This window comes from Sceloporus undulatus, chromosome 2 (assembly GCF_019175285.1).
Source record: "Sceloporus undulatus isolate JIND9_A2432 ecotype Alabama chromosome 2, SceUnd_v1.1, whole genome shotgun sequence".
In the NCBI taxonomy this organism is placed as follows: Eukaryota; Metazoa; Chordata; class Lepidosauria; order Squamata; family Phrynosomatidae; genus Sceloporus; species Sceloporus undulatus.
The window spans coordinates 20,295,982-20,313,482 of NC_056523.1; the positions used below are offsets into that span (position 1 = coordinate 20,295,982).

At 41.3% G+C, this 17,501-nt stretch overlaps 1 protein-coding gene across 2 annotated transcripts in view; it reads left to right on the top strand.

The window, feature by feature from the left end:
* Positions 1-12,014, top strand: part of LOC121924016 (RING finger protein 39-like) — a 33,405-nt gene extending 21,391 nt beyond the window's left edge. Inside the window, exons 2-3 of one of the 2 annotated variants that reach the window (XM_042455070.1) lie at positions 7,263-7,284; positions 9,819-12,014. In XM_042455070.1, the coding sequence (XP_042311004.1) occupies positions 7,263-7,284; positions 9,819-10,015 (219 nt within the window). In that variant the 3' untranslated portion in view covers positions 10,016-12,014. Of the gene's footprint in view, positions 1-7,258; positions 7,285-9,818 lie in introns of both variants that reach the window. The other variant, XM_042455071.1, reaches the window with a different exon arrangement.
* The last annotated feature ends 5,487 nt before the right edge of the window (positions 12,015-17,501 follow it).

Consider the following 17,501-nt stretch of genomic DNA (forward strand, 5'->3'; position numbering starts at 1 on the left):
AAAATGTGCCACTAAAATTTAGCACCATGTCAGTGGACAAAATGCTGCATTTATTTTTATGAACTTGTTGTTTTTACAGCACAACTTTCTGCTAGGAGGCTTCCAGAAATGCAAGTATGCCTAAAAATGTGCCACTAAAATTTAGCACCATGTCAGTGGACAAAATGCTGCATTTCTTTTTATGAACTTGTTGTTTTTACAGCACAACTTTCTGCTAGGAGGCTTCCAGAAAGGCAAGTATGCCTAAAAAGGGTGGGTGGCTGGGTGGGAATTGTGTGGTTCTCCAGATGTTGTTGGACTGCAAATGCTAGCATTCCTTCCCATTAGCTATTCAGGTCAGGCGGGTGTAGCTACTGGGGGGAGGCAAAATTATGCCATTGCTGTCACAAATAAGACTTCTGCCTCTCCCAAAATGTTTCTTCAGCCCCTACATTTCTAACATTGCAGTGACTTTAAACTGGAAATGAGCCTTTAGAAATACTGAACTGTTTAGGTATTCAAAGAAAAGAGGCAGGTAAAATGACCTAGGGAATGCAAACACAGCAAATACAGGTTCAGTCTCCCTTAACTGGAATCTGAAATCCAAAATATTCCAAAATACAAAACTGTCCACATGAGTGGCTGACACAGTGACACCTTTGCTTTCTGATGGGTCTATGTTCACAAACTTTGTTTCATGCACAACATTATTTTAAAATATTATAGCTAAAATTACCTTCAGGCTATGCATGTGAGGTGTATAGAAAACTTAAATGAATTTTGTGTTTAGACTTGGGTCTCATCTCCAAGATATCTCGTTATGCATATGTAAATACAGTCACCCCTCCGTTTTTGTGGACTTGAACTCCGCAGTCTTGATTATTCATGGAGGGGTGATTATTTGTGGCTCAAATGGCACACATGGAAATTCAAACCAATGGGTCTTTAATATATGCTAGTTTCCATTTTCACTAAGGGAGGAGCAGAATGGAGGGGCGACTATATTCCAAAATCTGAAAATCTCTGAAATCCAAAATCACCAGGTCCCAAGCGTTTTGGGTAAGGGAGACTCAACCTACACAGTTATCTAAAGACGCAGGGAAAGTGATCACAGGAATGCAAACACCGTAACTACAAGCTCTCTAGGTGGGAACTGTTTTCAAGGTTGTACTCTTTACAATGCTAGAAGTTTAGGGAATAAAGGAACATTTCTGGTTTCCTACTGTGGAGGCAATGCTCTCATCCACCTATATAGCTACACCCCCAGTTAGAGCTACTGGGAAATGGAGTTCCTATGACATCTGAAGGGATGCACACCTAATCCCATTCCTGCCTTGAAGCAAAGGATGTGCTTCCCATGAGCCTGTATCTTAAAGAAGACAACTTTGTTTTTTATAGCCCTCTCTAAGAACTATAGGTTGAGTCTCCCTTATCCAGAATTCTGGAATATTCCAAATACAAAATTGTCCACATGGGTGGCTGAGACTTTGCTTTCTGATGGTTCAGTGTACACAAACTTTGTTTTATGCACAAAATTATTTTTAAAATATAATGTATAAAATTACCTTGAGACTAGTGTATGAGGTATATACAAAACATCTCCAAGATGTCTCATTATGTACATGAAAATATTCCAAAATCTGGAAAAAAAATCCCAAACTCCCAGCACTTCTGGTCCCAAGCATAAGGGAGAGTCAACAAGATAAGGGAGAGTCAACAGCCTGTAGTGATTTTTGCCTGGTTTCAGTAGTGTGGCAATTGGGTAGGGAGCCACATATGGCCTATCTCTGGGCCAGATGTGTCCCAAGCAGTGGGGTCAGTAGGGCTGGCATCACGAGGTGCAGTAACTCATGGTGTCACACACATCCCATTGGCCTCCTCCCATGGCACACCATACGGAATCCTTAGTAATATTTTTTGTATTAATGTTACTCATAAATCCTAATTCCCATATATCACTGAACGGGTGTGGTAATAGTTGTGACATAAACAACTAGCAAAATTAAAGTGATAACTTTAAATTACAGTATCATACACACAGCTTAAATGTATTTGCATGTACATAATTTCATGTGGTCGAAGTGAAAATTTGGTAAGATGTGATGTTTTTAAGGAAAATTTAATAAGAATATTTTTATAATAGAAATAATATTTCATTAAAAAATTAAAATTTAATTTTTAATTAAAAACATTAATCTCCTTTATTTTTTTAACTGAGCCTCACCACACTCACACCTCCTCTGCATCATTTTAAAGGGAAGCAGGTGAACACTATGGCCCATTTCTGCCAAAAGGGAGATGTTTTGGGGAGCAGTGGTGTCACCACCCTTTGGGTGTCACGTGGTGCCATCCGCACCTCCTGCACTCCCCTAGTGACGCCTCTGGACCCATGAAGTGGGTTCTAATTTGTGAAAGGCTTTCCTATAATAAAAAGTGTTGCAAGCCTCTTCATTGTTTTAGCTGCAATGGCTTAAGGCTCTTTTGAAAAGTGTTCATTTGAGTTTAAGAGGTTTCGTGGAGCAGCCTGAGGTGTTGGAACAAAACCTATGGCTTGGCCTGACACCTCTGCCCCAGACAGTTTACTTAAGATGGGGCAGCTTGTAAATTCCTAGAGGCCTGAGCTGGCCAGGCATGGTGAACTGATCATGCACGTGGAATAGCTGGAGCATGTCAGGGAGCAGAGCTGTGAATGTGCAATTTAATTGGGATGGATGAGGCACAGGACGTGTGGAACTCATGGCGAGGCTTTCAGGTCTGCTTCCACCCTCCCTGCAGCTGACAACTTGCAAGGCAACAATTACGTAAGGAAGCCCAAGGCAATAGCAGCAGCTTTATATTGCTCCATGTCTCAGCCAGGACTGAAGCCAGCCCCTCGTAATTCTAAGGATTAGGCAGCACATGGGATCTCAGCTGAGCAAGTGACAGGTTGTAGTCATGCAGGTTTGTGAGTGAAGTCCTCCCTTTCTTTCTGCTGCCCAACATTGCTCTTTAAAATGCTTTAAAGGCAGCTAATATTGTACTTCTTCAAGTATACAGCAACTATTACAAAAAAGATTGCAGTCTGTTTACATACTATGATACATACTATACATACTATAATAGGACAGGGCCCTTTTGTAGCAACCAGAGTTCCTTCCTTCCTTCCTTTAAAAAAAGAACCCGTCTCAAAACTTGGAAATCTTACTTTGGAAACTACAGCTCCCAGAATCACCCAAGAATCTTGGCCACTTGCCATGATGGCTTGGGGATTCAGGAAATTAATGTTTCCAGAAATAATTTTACTAGATTCTTGTTGTTCCTCCATGCACCGACCCACCTTCCGCCACAATTTAGTGAAGAGGGAAGCTTGGGAGATTCAAGTCTAATCTGCACTGCAGAAATAATGCAGTTTGACATCACTGTAACTGCCATGGCTCAATGTTATGGAATTCTAAGGTTTGTAGCTTTGTGAGATATTTAGCTTTCTCTGTTAGAATGCTTTGGTGCTACTACAAATCCCAGAATTCCATAGCATGGAGCCATGGCAGTTAAAGCAATGTCAAACTGCATTATTTCTGCAGTGCAGATTAGACTTTTAGTCTCATGCCTTTGAAAGTTACAGAAGGCTTTTCGTCCTTTACATCTGTCTGTTCAGTGGCTGTCAGTGTGCAGCAATTTTCAAGATTATCATAAGCACCAGACTGGGTGGATAAAAATAATGTCTGTCTGTCTGTCTGTGCACACTGTTACAGTGTGTGTGATTAACAAACAGAACTTAATAAATTAGCAAAACATTTTGGTCTCTGTCTTCTTCAGATGCTGAAAACAAAAGTGAGCTGCATCCAAGGTGGCAGTTTAGGACACACTATTGTCAATATGCTTAAGTGGATAATAGTGTTATGTATTATCCCCTAGGCTGAGACCATAAAGTGTCCTAAATCTGTGGATCCAGAAATTCTTCCTACCATTCAAAGTACTTGAAAGAAACGGTACCTCCATTCTTAATACAGAAAAGTTAAGGTGACCATGATGTTATGAACTAAAATGTCAGAATGCTGGTTGCTCAAGCTTCCTGGTTAGGATTCCAGACTTGTTAGTCCTGGAACATATACATTAGTCTGTGGTTCTTTTCCCCACATACTGCAGATGTCATCCTGTATATCTGTAGCATTCAATCATGTAAATAAGATTACTGGACTGGCAGGTGATGTTTGCTTAATACAGGAGGCCCAACCAGTCACTGGGCTCCTAAACGTGACTGTCTTCTTAGGATATGCATAGATAATACAACACCTGGAATCACAAAGTTGTAATCTAGGACTTCTGATGGGTGTTTTAAGGGCAGCTTTTACCAGAAGTCCCCAGAAATAAAGTGGATAGAGGAAAACTATAATCGAGACTTGCTGATGGATCTAGCAAGACGTTCAGAATTTGCTAACAATGGATAACAATAACAATGGATACACACATACCCTTATACACATACAAAGAGAGAGTTTTTCAAAATGTAAATATTAAGTTTATCTTAATAATAGGTACAGTACATTAAATGATAATAATATGTAATCTGGATAGCAGTGATTTCCCTTAAATCCCAAGAACAAACAACTTCTTTGGCATATACACAGGCCCTTGGTATCCGCTGGGGTTTGGTTCCAAGACCCCCTGTGGATCCCAAAATCCCTGGATGCTGAAGTCTCATTAAATGCAGTGGCATAGTAAAATGGTGACCCTTATATAAAATGGCAAAATCAAGGTTTGTTTTTTGGAATATATATATATATATATATATATATATATATATATGAATATTTTAAAGCTGTGGATGCTTGAAACTGTGGATAAAGAATCCATAGATATGTAGGGCTGACTGTACATCCTTGGAGGACATGCTATGAGAGAATGAAACTCAGCACCAGCTTCTCCCAACTTTTAGTCCAAATGTGTTAGACTTACTGCCATATATGGCAGGGAAACGTGGGAGTTGTAGTCTAGCACAACTGGAGAGCACTGTTTTGGGAAAGCCACAGGGTAGAGTGAGGTGAAAATAGCCTTCAAGAATATGTCATAATGGCCAGCTTTGGGAAAGATGTGTGGGCATTTGAACAATGATCCTTGGCCTAAGAAAAATGAGTTACAGTATTAAAAACATGGTTGTATTTCCCACCTGTGAAATCTTGCAGGATGTCTGTTTACTCCAGTACCTTGGCTGAACCTGACTAGCTTGTAGTAGTAACAGCTCTGCCCTTGTTGGGAAGAAGAAGGAATTGCTGGGATAATTGGGGAGCTGTAATAACATGTCTTGATAAGTATCTTGCATAGATAGAAGCACTGATTTTTGAAGCAGCAGACTGAGGGATTTACTGTTTCCACCTTTGCAAGTCTAGTCCTCCAGTACTGTCATTTCTCAGCTTTGCCAGTAAGCCTCCCGGTCAAGATTATGTGGCTGTAAGGGATGATTCTTACATTACTTACTCTATGGCCTTCCAGATTTTCTAGACAATGCTGCTCATAATCCCTTACCACTGGTCATGTTGGCTGCCGGTTTGGGAAGCTGGAAAAATCTGGAGAGCCAAGAGGAAAACTTAGAAGATTTGCTTTTTTGGAGAGCTCCCAGCGTCCACCAGTCAGCCTGATTAAGTGCCTTATTGGCTGGGGGATTCTAAGAGTTGTAGTCCCCCAAATTAACTTTTCCTGGCTCTGGAAAGGTTCTGCATTGCTGTATTAAATGCACTCTGGCCCTTCTTAGCGAACACTCTTGTAAGAATGTAAGCGCTGGATTGGATTCATCTTGTTCAGTCTTCTTCTTTCTATGGTCATCTCATCAACCAAATGCCACCAGGAAGTCACTATGAAAGTAAAAGCTCTCCCATAGTGCTTCACGTATCCAGCAGTACAGAAGTCCCTGAGAATTTGGATATCGCATGTAGCCACTTGATCGTTGCCGCTCAATCAAGTCAACAGACTCTCTCTTTTTTTAATGATTATGATCACTAAAGGGGCATGAACTTTGTATGTTAGTGGGTTCCACAGGTTAATAACTATGTTTGCGCAAAGCAATATTTTTAGATTTTCTGTGCTGAATCAGCTGCAAATCAGTGTGAATCTGAACCATCATTTTTTTTAGTTTTCTTCTCACCTTTAATGTCATGAGAAACATTCATGTTAGCTGTCCAAAACCAAAGCTGAACTCTCACCCCTCAAAGCACACACACATTCCAACTTTGGATAGGCATCTGTGAGTGTACTGTCTTTTGACATAGGCTGGATCTACACTGCAGAATTAATGCAGCTTGACAGCACTTTTAACTGTCATGGTTCAATACGAGGAAATTCTGAGATTTGTAGTTTTGTGAGCTATTTAGCCTTCTTTGTCAGAGAGCTCTGGTGCCATAACACATTAGAAATCCTAGGATTCCATAGGTTGGAGCCATGGCAGTTAATGCGGTGTCAAACTGCATTAGTTCTGCAGTGTGGCAGCAGCCTAAGAAAAAGCAAGGCATTGACTGGTTGGACTTCTGTTTATGATATATTCATGTGAAAGTTGCACTATGCATAACAGAGCAAATTATTCATCATAGCATAACAGATGTATTCAGCTGTCAGTTGTGGAAGCAAGAGTTGCATATATACAGCAACACTGCATATTAAGCATTGCAGTTGTGCACTTACACTGTGCATTGTCTTTGTGCATTGAACAGTGTGCAATGCAGTTGTGCATATCACAACATCAGCCAGTCATTCACATGTTTTGCGCAATGGTGCTCTTCTGCCTGGAGGCCACTGTAGTACTGGCATAGCATCTCTTCGCATGCAGATATTTATGCTAAGTAGAGAGAAGGTTGAATTGCAGCTATGGTTTCGGAACTTGAGAAAGTTGTTTTATTTGGACTGTGACTCACAGAAGTGGCCATGCTGGACTATTCTGGGAGCTAAGGTTCCCCAGCTCAGGCTTTGCGTTTAATTGTGGCAATGTGCTTTGACATTTGCCAGACATTTAAAGCAGGTTAAACTAGCCATGGAGAGTCAGTGTGGCACAATGGAGCAGGGTTTGAATTCATCTGTTTCTTAAGTCCGAAAGGACCTGAAGCCAAATAACAACAACAAAAGCAATCTAACCATGATGAATGCTTTTCAAGTGTAGCCAGACCTTTTCTCTCTCAGTTCCTCTGTCAATACAATACAATACAATAAAAATAATGCTCTTGATCCCTTGATTTAATTCTATTTTTTCTCTCTCTCTCATTCTCTCTCTCTCTCTCTCTCTCCTCTCCCCTTTCTCCCTCCCCCTTTTCTCCAGGAAGGCATCAGAGAAGTCTGCAGATGGTAAGTTTACCTATGTTCTTCCTTCAGAATACTTTAAAACTGAAGCTACCAACAGAAATTGAATTTAGGACCTCATATATGCAAAGAGGGCAGGTGCCCTACCATGGATAGATGGTCTCAGAAGGACAATAATTGTGAGCTTACACATGTGAAATTTGCAAATAATTGTTAATAAGTACTTCACTACTCCTAATTAGTAAAAAAAAAAATGAGGTAATTTTTTTTCTAATCATCAAAATCATTGTAATAATTTAATTCATTTGGGGGATGATTGGGCCACATCTGGCCTTTTTTAGTCAACTGATTTTTTTAATGTTTCACAACTCACTGTTTTATTGACAGTTAACATAACGAATAAATTCAGTTAACACTTTTGCATCAACGTCAATTAATTTATTTCAGAAATCACAGGCCAATGCTAATGTTTTACCTTCAACCCCTAACATTTTCAACAAAGCTATCCAACATCGTGCTGCACCTCCCAGCGTTCCTCAGCATAGGCTATGCTGATTGAGATGCTGGGAGTTGGAGTCCAGCCACATCTGGAGTGGCTACAAGTTGTATACACTGGCACTGGGAATAGTTAAGAATTTTTCAAGTATAACAGGTCAGCAAAGTTTTTGATTTTCCATTCCTGAAAGCAGTGAGATATAAATGCAATCCCATTGTTGATTACTTAGGAGTAAGCTTCACTAAACTCAGTGCTATTTACTTTTGAGTAGATATGCATAAGCTTCTGCAGTTAAAAGAGGAAACAAAGGCTTGAATTCTGTTGTTGTTAATCCTGACTAGAGCTTATCCTTCAGTATTTCACAGCTAAAATCTTGGACACTTGTGCCCAAGCAATATCAGAGCACAGTCAAGATGGCAAAAGGTATGAATGAAGAAAAACACACCAGCTAGGAATATTTGCAGAAGTTTGCTTGTACCTGAGCTAGCATAGTGTAGTGGTTTGATGCAATTTTGAAGATCAGGGTTCAGTTCCCTGCTTGGCCATGAAAATCTACTGGGTGACCTTAGGTAACTCACACACTCTCAGCCCAGAAAATCCATTGATAGGTATGCCTTAGAGTCTCCATAAATCAGAAACAGTTTGAAGGCATACAATGATAACACAACCAGGAAGACAAGATTCCGCCCCAACTGCTCTTGTCTCCCTCCTGCTGAGTGCAAACTACTTTTGGACTTTGAACTCAGCTTGCAGCAACTGAGGGCAAAGGGGGAAAGTGGATATGGTATCTGGCTTTACTTTGCAAATGAAGACTCAGGAAGGACTCATCCCACGCTTTCTACAAGCGCGTTGATGACTAAAAAGCTTTGTCTTTGTTTGACTGCATCAGAAGATGTCCGTTGGCCGCAGCTAGCCAACCGGGTAAATGGGGATGAGCTTTCTGTAGGCCACCTTTTCTAGGCTGCTCTCCATATGGAGCAAGCAGTGCTCTCCTTTAAAAAGGCTGCTTGGTCATTCAGGATGCTGCCAAACAAGACTGCCATCCCCAGTCAGTCTCAAGCGACCAAAGTCCTGAACCGCCTGCATGCAGGGTTGGGTCTGCAGCTTCCAGTGCATCTTTACACCTGCCGTTTCGTCCCTCGCCTATTGTTACAGAGGATTAATTGAGGTTGTCCCTGCCAAACTGAGATCATTGGAAGCCATGATATTGCTACAGAAATCTGGAGGGAGAATAACTACTGTATATAAACATCTGAGGATGTTGAGAAAGGAAGAGAAACTAGGACATTTTAAAAGTGGCTGGAAAATGGGATGACAGAGGATAAATCAGCAGTCTCCCTCCCATACTAGGACAGTTGGAGAGGGTTTGGTGGGTCTGCTCTAGTTGGGCATAAATAAAGGGATTCAGGCCTGAATGAGCATGCCACCGGGAGAGTTGGTATTTTTGATAACTTCATATTACCAAAATGGTAATATTACAAGCATATGGAGGAATTTCCACTTGGTGGGGGTGGTTGTTGCCATTGTTGTTTTGTGCCTTCAAGTCATTTCCGATTTATGACAACCTTATGATGGGTTTTTCTTGGCAAGATTTGTTCAGAGGAAGTTTGCCCCTGAAGCCGAGAGCTTGCCCAAAATCACCCCAGTAGGTTTCATGGCCAAGCACAGAATCCAAAATATATAAAAAGTCATGATGCCAGAATAAAACTAGCATCAGTGCCAACCGGAATTCCAAGAAGAGGGTATTTCACCCACAACCCTAACCCTCAGTTACATGGGAAACCTTCTTTCAGTTATTCTATTGCTTCTGATGTAATCATAGCTGTGGAGATACCTCACCATACTACAAATCTTGGAGTCCATAGGGTTGAGCCATGATAGTTAAAGTGGTATCAACACACTGTATTTGTGTACTGTGGATATACCCCAGGTCAGACTGTCCATCTAGCACAGTCTTGTCCCAAACAGATGTCCCTGTACAGTATGTGTTTGGAGATGTCCCAAATGCTCTGTGAATAATGCACAACAAGGCAAACATTTAATGTTTGTGCATTTAATGTTTTGCCCTTTTGTCTCCCCACAGCTAATATGGTTCAAGCAGCTCCCACTACCCTTTCTCATGTCAACACACCGGAAATTCAGCCTGGTCCCCCTCTGAGTTATCCCCGTTTTGCAGAGTCTTTACTGGAGCAGTGCCAACCCAATGGCCCAAGGAAGTGTCCTCCAGCTCCGGCAGCAGCACAGAAGCAACTGGATTCGGGGAGGGGGTGGCGTGGCTGAGATTGTGTCCAGGCCTGAGGTTCCAGATTAAGCATTGAACCTGTAGGAGTTCAGAAGAATCCCATCCTATGGGGCTAATTTTAATTTTGAGGAGAGGTGCAGCGTTTGGACTTCATAGCTTCTCCCTGTGGATATTATTCCGTGAAGAAAAAAATGTACTCTACACAAGCCCAGGGACCCTTGACTTACAGTCACATCTTCTGTTAATGAACCCTGATAACAGAATCCATCTGGAGTGTTGACGTTGCCCTTGGTTCAGATTACACCTTGTCCCCATAACTGCACAGAGCAGATTTGGGTTTGAACTATATCAGAAAAGAAGGACTGGATTTGCTTTCTTAAGCCAAGCCTTCAGAATCACTATGAAGCATCCCGAGAAGAAAAATCATGCCCTGCTATCTCCAGATGTCTCCAACATGGGGAAAGAATCCAGCTGTAGTGAATGAATTTTGAGAGCGTTGCTGATTTTCTGTACTGTTAAATCCATGCACCAGCCTGTCTGTTTTTTCCTGCAGACATGGAACTAGATGGATATTGGGAGTAAGGTGTGAGTTGGGACATATAAACAGACAAAACAGTGTGTGCAACAACATCCCTTGACTGGTAGATCTCTAGTTTATTGTTAGTAGATCAGCAAGGGATTCTGATTTCCTATGATGATAAGCAACAACAGCATTAAAATCTTTTGCTCACACGCACTACTAAATTAGGCTCTCAAATCAAGAAAAGAGGAAAGTAGAAGGGAACTGGAGTAGATATGAGTGGGAAAGGATCTGTGGCAGTTCTAGTACAGAGAACAAACTCCTGAGCTGAGCATGTACTTGGCGATATACCTTTCTCTGCAATTTAATATCCTCTTCCTGAGCTGCTGGTTCCATGAGGTAGACCTCAAACTTCTCACAAACAGTAGATGGGAAAATACTGCACTGACACTGTGTTAAATGTTGGCTAGCCTTATACAGTACAACCAGATCTTCAACATGAACTGGCGTTCACTAAACAGCATTAAAATGCATAGAAGTGCACAGTGCTGACCTATCATAAACCATCAAGTGCTAAAGATATGGCTGGCAAAACCTACTGTTAGGATTCCGATCTTTTTAGATATAAATCTTGTGGATGATGGTATCTGGTCATTTCAGAGTTGTTGTTAGCTTAGGGCTGGAGAACAACTTTAAAAAACCCATCTCTACTTTAAACCAAACTTTACCAGGACTGTGCACATTTTATGTGTCCACAATTCAAGAATATTGATAAACTGAAGCATGGAGTGGGGACTAAGATGTTAAAAGGTCTGGAAACCAAAATCTATGAGGAATGGCTTAGGGAGCTGGGTATGTGCAGTTTTGAGAAGAGACAACTGAAAGGTGACATGATAGACATAAATTCCTGAAGGGATGTCACATCGGTGAAGTAGAGCTTGTTTTCTGGGGCTTCAGAGACCAGAACACAAACCTATATATTCAAATTACAAGAAAACAAATTCCAGCTAAACATTAGGAAGAACTTTGTGATAATAAGAGCTGTTGGACAGTGGAACAGGCTGCCTGAGAAGGTGATGGAGTCTTCTTTGGAGGTTTTTAATAAGAGTTTGAGTGGCCATCTCTGAGTTTAGTTGTGTATTTAGTTGTGTATCACAGCTTTCGTTGTGTATTCCTGCCTCACTGGGGTTCAGACTAGGTGGTCCTAGAGGTCCCTTCCAACTCCATGTTTCTGTAATTCTAGGATTCTGATTCTTATCGTTGGTCTCCCCATAGGCACCAATTGGTGGAAGATGTTTTCTCTTCCCACAAATATATTGTCTTGTTGGTGGCATCCATGTATAGGAAAGAGACTGAATTATAATAGATTGAACATTATATTGTTTCAAATCTTTATTTTGTGAAGCAATAATTACATAATAATTTCTATAATAATATTAATTTTTGTGTATGCAGTGTAGATTTATTTGAGTCCTTCACTGGTGTGTATTGTAAGCCCATGGACAAATAAAAAGTATAACCACAAAAGAAATCAGAGTCTTTTCCTTGAAAGGGGAGCTTAGAAGGTCTGAGCAGCCAGCCATCAAGTTAGTCCTACCTTAAAGATGTATAAGAAGTTCTTCTCTCCCCATTTCCATTAGAAATCTGAGTGACAATTCTGAACCATTTCTCCAAGATTAATTCAGTATGCTGACAACCTGAAGTCTTGACTGGGATTGTTGCTCTCTACAAATATTAGTCTGTTTAAGAGCAGCATGAAAGCCAAAAATGTAACAAGTGGATCTAGTGAATGAACCAAGCTGCATATAACACAAAAAAGGATGTCAAAGAAGGGCTCTTCAGTACTCTTTATGACTTTACAGAAGCCTTGTATATGAACTTGTATGTCTCATGTAACGTCAGTTTTTTTCAGTCCTCAAACATTGATTCTCCAAATGTCACCCACTCAGTACTCCTTTATAGCTACCTTACAGGAAGCAATAAATGAACAGAAGCCCTTCTGGGAGGAAAAAGCCGGCAGCACCTACAGGCACAGAATAAAAGGTTCTCAGTTCCACTTAGAAAAATCAGATAAAATATCCTCTAACTGGGAAACCTTGGGGCTATTTATAATCGCTCTTGTGCAAGAATGACATATAACAACCCAGTGACAGTCTTGCCATCTATTTATTGATCATGTTTCCTATACCTTTAATAACAATTGGTCAGGTAGAAAGTAAGCCAGTGGGTTTTTCCCCCCTTTCTGATCCTGCTTTTCTCCATAACCCCAAGAAAATCTTTGCTTATTTCTGCTTGCCAAGCTATTGTTAAAGACACAGGGGTGGGCCCAGGAAAAGAATGTGACAACTGAGGCTTGGTGGGAACAACCCTGGATTTCTGTTATGACTCTTCTGTTCCAGTCTTGGCAACTATGCACAATTTAAGTCTGAACTTTGGCTTAATTAAAATAGTTCACAAGTGAAAGCAAGACACTGAATTGAGATGATTTTGAGACACTCTTGAGATATAAATGGTGACAAAATCTGTGGGGAAAAGACGCCTGTGTAGAAGTAAGTGTCTGTCAGGAAACAATAAGTGGCAAATGTTCCCCAAGCAGTTCTCAAAATTGGGCATTAATGTTTGTTTAAACTGGGGGCAGGAATCGTGCTGCTGTTGAGATGTTGCTGGACTGCAACTCCCAGCACTCCTTGCCAGCAGTGAATAGTGAAAGATGCTGGGACCCAGAGTGCAATGACATATGGAGGGCTGCATGGTGCCTGTCTTTTTAAAACTACTCATTCCTGGTTGGATAGCATCTGACATTAGGGGCATTGCTAGATTTCAGTTCCTAATATTCCTGACTGTTGGCTATGCTGGCTATATACGTTTGGAGTTGCAATGATGGAGAAACAGATGTTCCCTAGCTTCATTCCCCACAAAAGCAGCATGTCCATGCTGAGGGTTCGTGCTAGCCTTGTCCCTGAAGTTCAATAGAACAGTGGAAGGTGGCTATCTCTCTTTGCAAATGTTGCTGGACATGGGATGATAAGAGTTGTGTGTGTGTGTGTGTGTGAACCGTTCTACATTGTCTGAACAACTCAGCAGTCTTCAGGTGTACTGGAAGATGCTGCCCAGATGCTGGTGTTGAAATAAAAGATCCAACTGGTAGGCTGGTTAGTTTTTGTACAAGGAGTCCTAGGGTGGGGAAGACACCATCTTGTCCTTTAGGTGAGGCAGCAGATGCGCAAGTCAACATGAATGAGCCCCACACAAACTTACACTCATTCTCTTATTATTTTTTTTCATATGTATTCTTTTTCACACATACCTGCAACTTGCAGCCTTTTGACATTACACAATTACAGCACTATGATTCCACTTTAACGGCCATGGCTGCATCCTAGGGAATTTGTAGTTTGGGGAGGCTGTAGAGCTCTGGCTGAGAATTCTAAATGGCCTTCCCCTAAACTGCAAATCCCAGGATCCCACATGATGCAGCCATGGCAATTAAAATGGAATCAGAGTATTAAAATTGTACAGTGTGATGGGACCTCTGACAAGGTATGTCAAAGGCCAAGCTTTAGCACAGAGGAAGGCAAAAGAGGGCCTCTCAGGTCATGTAAGAGTGCAATTCCCATCAGTCAGCCCAACTAAGCACAGCCAATGATAAAAAATACTGGGAGCTAGAGTCCAGCATCTGGAGCAGTGCACTTTGCCCACTCTGAGCTTAACACTGGATGCTAGAGTATTCTGGCCTTTCTTATCCGGATGTGCTGGACTACTACCGTTACAACTCACATTCTGACTAGGATGATAGGGATTGTAGTGGCAGACTGAGGTTGACTATTTTTTTAAAAGATACACATTGAGATCAGGCAAGACAGATTTTCTTCATATTACTGTGAGAGGTGAGAAACTATACATAGTGTCTCACCTGCTCTGTACTACACCCCTTCTTCCTTCAAACATGATGCATCCTTCTAATGTTCTTCAGGCCAGATCTTGCCAAAGCAATTAACAGCTTTCCCTTGTAAGCACTGCTGTGCTGAAAGCCAAGATTTAACTGTTTCCCAGAGGTTGCTCTGTGTTCAGAAACCCCACCTGGATTCTTCCTACATTAGCACACTCTCTCTGCCCCAGCATGTTTATAGAAATGTATGTGTAGGGGGGAGACAGAGCAGTCTTTAAAAAGGATACAGCCCGATATGGTGCTAGACCTAAGTTCCAGCTTTTGTCATGAAGGCTGGCAAAAAAATGCATAACTGGCTATGCATATCAATGCAGGTTTTTCTTTAAAATATGGGTTGCCCCTTTATACTGCAGAGAACCTGTGCTTTTTCACATCATTGTGAGAAAATGTTTTTGTTTTTTTTAAAGTGTGTTCCAGCACTACTTGCATGACGATTTCAATCTTTGGCCTTTCTGGTGTTTTTTCACTTCAGTTCTCCAAACCCCAGACCAACGTGGCCAAATTTTCAGATTGTGGGAGATGAAGATCAGAACAGATCGGGTGGGGGTGAGAACTAATCTATATACATAAAGCTTCATTGTCATTTTACTTGTATAACCATAGGGAGAGGAAGATGAAACAAACCATCTACCTTCTATGGGGCATTGTGACAGTAAGGGAGGGGGGGAAGGATCAGGCTGAATAAAAATGCCACTTAGGACACCTTAGGGGTGGACAACCCTTGATCCTTCAGATTTCTGGCTTACAAAGAACATCAGTTTCACCTGCCATTGCCAATGGGAAGGGACTGGCAGGGTTGTAGTTCTAAGCATCTAATGCAGCAGTTCTCAACCTGTGGATCGCGACCCCTTTGGGGGTCAAATGACGCTTTCACAAGGGTCACCTAAGACCATCAGAAAACACATATTTCCAAGGGTCTTAGGAACCGAGACACTGCAATTTTTTGATTGGGGATCAACACAACATGAGGAACTGTATTAAAGGGTTGCGGCATTAGGAAGGTTGAGAACCACTGATCTAGTGAGTCAAGGGCTCTCTATTCATTTGGCTATCTAAACTTATTTGAGCACCCAAGCCTTACAAGAAAGTCTGTAGATGGAATATATTAGGGAAAGTGCTCATATACTTTTAATAGATGTGGAGTAGTTATGGAGTACATGAGCCCTAGCCTCCTTGCTATTCTAAAAAATAGCTGTCATGTCTAGGGACAATTAATGGCCTCATCATTCATGAAATCAACCTGTCTTTTAAACCCATTTAAGACAGTGCCTATCACCATGTCTCGAACAAGCAAACCACAGTCAGATCGTATACTACATTCCTTTCGCCTGTCCCAAACTTCCCATCATTTGACCTCACTGAATAATTCTGAGGAAAGTGTGGGAACACAGACTTGTTCCTGAAACCTTTGGCACCTCAACTTCTCCAGCTACACAGTATATATTTTATACAGTGGGCCCTTGGTATCCGCTGGGGTTTGGTTCCAGGACCCTCATGGGGACCAAAATCTGTAGATGCTCAAGTCCTTTTAAACACAATGGAATAGTGAAATGGTGTCCCATATATAAAATGATAAAACCAAGGTTTGCTTTTTGGAATTTTTAATTTTTAATTTTTTTAAAAATAAACCATGGATGAGGAAGGCCAACTGCACTTAAAATCTTTTCACTGAAGCACACGGCAGGGTCTAATTTTTAAGCTTTTTGACATGCAAGGCTAGTATACTACCACTGAGTTTCCATACTACCTTACCATTACTAGTGAGCATAAGGTGTCATTCTCTCAGCTAAATGAAGCACACAAACTGAGTAAGACCTCCTGCAGCTCTTAAAGCAGAAATGGGCAACTAGGGCCTCTCAGATGTATTTGGATCAGAATTCCCATCATCTCTCATTAAGGGCTGCTGGCTGTGGCTCCTAGGAGTGGAGAGACCAGGAAATCTGAAAATCGGGTGAGGAAAAATTGATCTCTAGAGGTTGTGGGGTTGAAACTCTGAAATGCTTGTAGGCAGCACAGCATAAGGAATCATGGGAGTTGTGTTCCAGCAACATCTAAACAAACCACACATTCCCTATCTCAGGATATTCCTGCATCTCCTTAGACATGCCTTTTAATGCTCTGGGGGAAAGAGTTGCAAAACACCAAATAAAGCTACTAGTTGTCAAAGGGATAGAATTACCTCACCGTGTATCCAGAATTCCAAAACACCCCAAATTCCAATATTGTCCACATGGATGGCTGAGATAGTGATACCTTTGCTTTCTGATCGTGCAGTATACACAAACTTTGCTTCATGCACAAACGTATTAAAATATTGTGTATAAAATCACCTTCTGGCTATGTGTATACGGTGTATACACAACAAAAATGATGCTTTCATGTTTAGGCTTTGGTCCCATCTCCAAAATATCTCATTATCTATATGCAAATATTCCAGAATCTGAAAAAAAAATCCAAAAATCCTTCTGGTCCCAAGCATTTTGGATAAGGGAGACTCAACCTGTATTAGCAAGTCCCTTGTACTTTGCTGCTCTCCAGTGGTAAGTCCTTTTAACAGTTTTGTGTGCAACATACAAGAGAGAGGTTTAAGCATAGGACTAAGACTCTGGAGATCAGGTTTCAATTCCCCACTAGGCCACAGAAACCCACTGGGTGACCTTGGGTGAGTCACACTCTCTCAGCCCCAGAACACCCTGTGATAGATGCACCTCAGTGTCACCATAATCTGGAAATGACTTTACATACATGTCTGTGTGTATGGGTATACTGCCTCACTCCATGAAGAACAAGGTAGCATAGACAGAATGCAAGCCTTCCACCTTGGCAGTAACCATGCTCTGCTCTTCAGCAAGTTTGTTGCAACACATGCCTTACACACCATAAACTGGGTAGCTTCACCACCAGTTTAGGACATAGCAAACTGACATTTTAGCTAATCTCATTTTGCCCCTCCACCTACATAACCAACTACTCACATATATATCTGACCCACATAGTTTAGTGCATGGCCACTATCAAACTATGAAAGACCCACTGTATCATCCAGTGCAAAACA